Here is a 2008-nt window from a genome sequence, read left to right on the forward strand (position 1 = left end):
GGGGAAAAACCTTTCCTGAGATCCAACCCAACCCTGCCCCGACTCAGCTCCAGCCGTTCCCTCAGCCCTGTCCCTGGGCACCAGAGTGAAGAGGTTCCCACAGCCCCAGCCAGGGACCCGCTCCCAAGGGTGTTGCCATGGCAACCAGGGCTGGCACCAGCTGGGATGCTTGGTTTCCATGGGCTGGGGTTTAGGAATGGTTTTCCCCAATTTTGTGCTCCCGCTGGAACAGCACTGCCTCTCGCTCCACTCCCCCTCTGATGGAAAGCACAGAAGGCAAAGATACTGAGCTGGGATAAAAACAATTTACTGGGAACAGCAACGAGATAAGGAACCAACAGGAACAGCAACAATATTGATAACAGAAGGGATAACAACAAACAATTTGCAGGGAAAACTGTGACAGCAGCAATGGGCTCCTCTGTTTTCTCCTGTGCTGAACGAACATCCTTCTCCCCTCAGGAGAGAGCAACACTCCGTTTCCCTGCCGCTGGGAATGACCTGAGGTGGGATCAGATATAATGGCAGGGGCATGGCCAGACCCTCATGTTCTTCCATCCCATCCCACATCACTCCCAGAGGCAGAGAAAGGGACAGGTGTTTTCCCAACGTGGATCACTGGGAATGTGGGTCACCAAGGCTCTTTCCACCTTGGATCCTGCGATGGAGGATTGCAGCAGCAGATGAGAAGCATTTCCTGCACTCAGGGCACTGGCAGGACTTCCCTTACCGGTGCCTCCGTTGGTGTCGGGCCAAGGTAGAGCTGTCTAAGAAGCTCTTCCCACCCTGGGGACACTCGTAGGGCCTCTCCCCGGTGTGGATGCGCTGGTGCCGAAGGAGATGGGAGCTGCTCTGAAACGTCTTCCCACACACAGAACATTCATAGGGCCTCTCCCCAGTATGGATTCTTTGGTGACAGATCAGTACAGAGCTCCGGCTGAAGCTCTTCCCACATTCCAAGCACCTGTAGGGCCTTTCTTCAGTGTGGATGCGCTGGTGCCTGACGAGGGCGGAGTTGTCCTTAAAGCCCTTCCTGCAGTCGGGGCAGAGGAAGGGCCTCTCCTCCCTGTGAATGCGCTGGTGTCTCATGAGATCTGAGCTGATTGAAAACCTCTTCCCACACACAGAACACTGATAGGGCCTCTCCCGGGTGTGGAACCTCAGGTGGCGGATCAGGCTGGAGCTGCAGCTGAAGCCCTTCCCACATTCCCCACACTCGTAGGCCGAACCCCGCTGTGGATCAGCAGGTGACGGATCAAGCTGTTTCTCCAGCTGAAGCTCTTCCCACACTCCAAGCACTTGTAGGGCTTCTCCCCAGCGTGAAGCTGCTCATGGACCCCCAGCTCCAAGCTCTGGCTGAAGCTCTGGGTGCCTTCCTGCCACAGGGTGGGTCTTTTCCCCTCAGAGCACCCTGAGATTGGTTTGGAGCCCCTCCTTGTGTGGGATCTCCAGGGCTTTTCCTTCCCATTGGATTCCTGTGCCGTGGAGCCGCTCAGAATGGGTTCTTCCATGAGGTTCTGTTGGGGGGATTTGTCCTCCTTGGTCTCCATCCTCAGCTCATTGTCTGGGGGAGGAAAGACAAAGAGAGGGTGGAACACGGAAGAGGAATAAGGAGAGGAAGTAGGGGAGAAAGGAAAAAGGGTGATGGAAATAGAAGAAAATGGATTAAAGAGAAAAAAGAGGGGAAGAAGCAATACAACGGAAAATGATGATTGGAATAAATAAGGAGAGAGGAAGGGAAGGAAAGGAGAAGGGAGAGAGGGAAGGAAGGGGCTTCTCCTCCATGACAAGGAACGGGAAGGGGATCCCCCCAATCCATTCCCGGTGGGACAGCGTCAGCAGCGGGGTTGTCCTGCAGCTGAGGGCAAGGTTGGGCTGGGAGATGGAGGAGAAGAGAGGGGAAAAGGACCGGTGACTTCCTCCTCACCTGTCTGGGGATCCTGGGGCATCTTCCTCTTCCTCACAACCTCCTCCTCCATCTGGCCAATGATTGGGAATGGCAAATCCT

The 2008-nt window shown here is 55.3% G+C and overlaps 1 protein-coding gene across 1 annotated transcript; it reads right to left on the minus strand.

Moving 5' to 3' along the window:
• Positions 1 to 726: 726 nt before the first annotated feature.
• On the minus strand, positions 727 to 1979 carry LOC130588247 (zinc finger protein 239-like). The gene is given in 3 exon segments (XM_057389194.1): positions 727 to 1223; positions 1226 to 1564; positions 1928 to 1979. Coding segments are annotated over 3 exon segments (888 nt in total).
• Positions 1980 to 2008: the final 29 nt, after the last annotated feature.

This window comes from Malurus melanocephalus, unplaced genomic scaffold, assembly GCF_030028575.1.
Source record: "Malurus melanocephalus ecotype Western Australia unplaced genomic scaffold, MMel_1.1 scaffold_3910, whole genome shotgun sequence".
NCBI lineage: Eukaryota > Metazoa > Chordata > Aves > Passeriformes > Maluridae > Malurus > Malurus melanocephalus.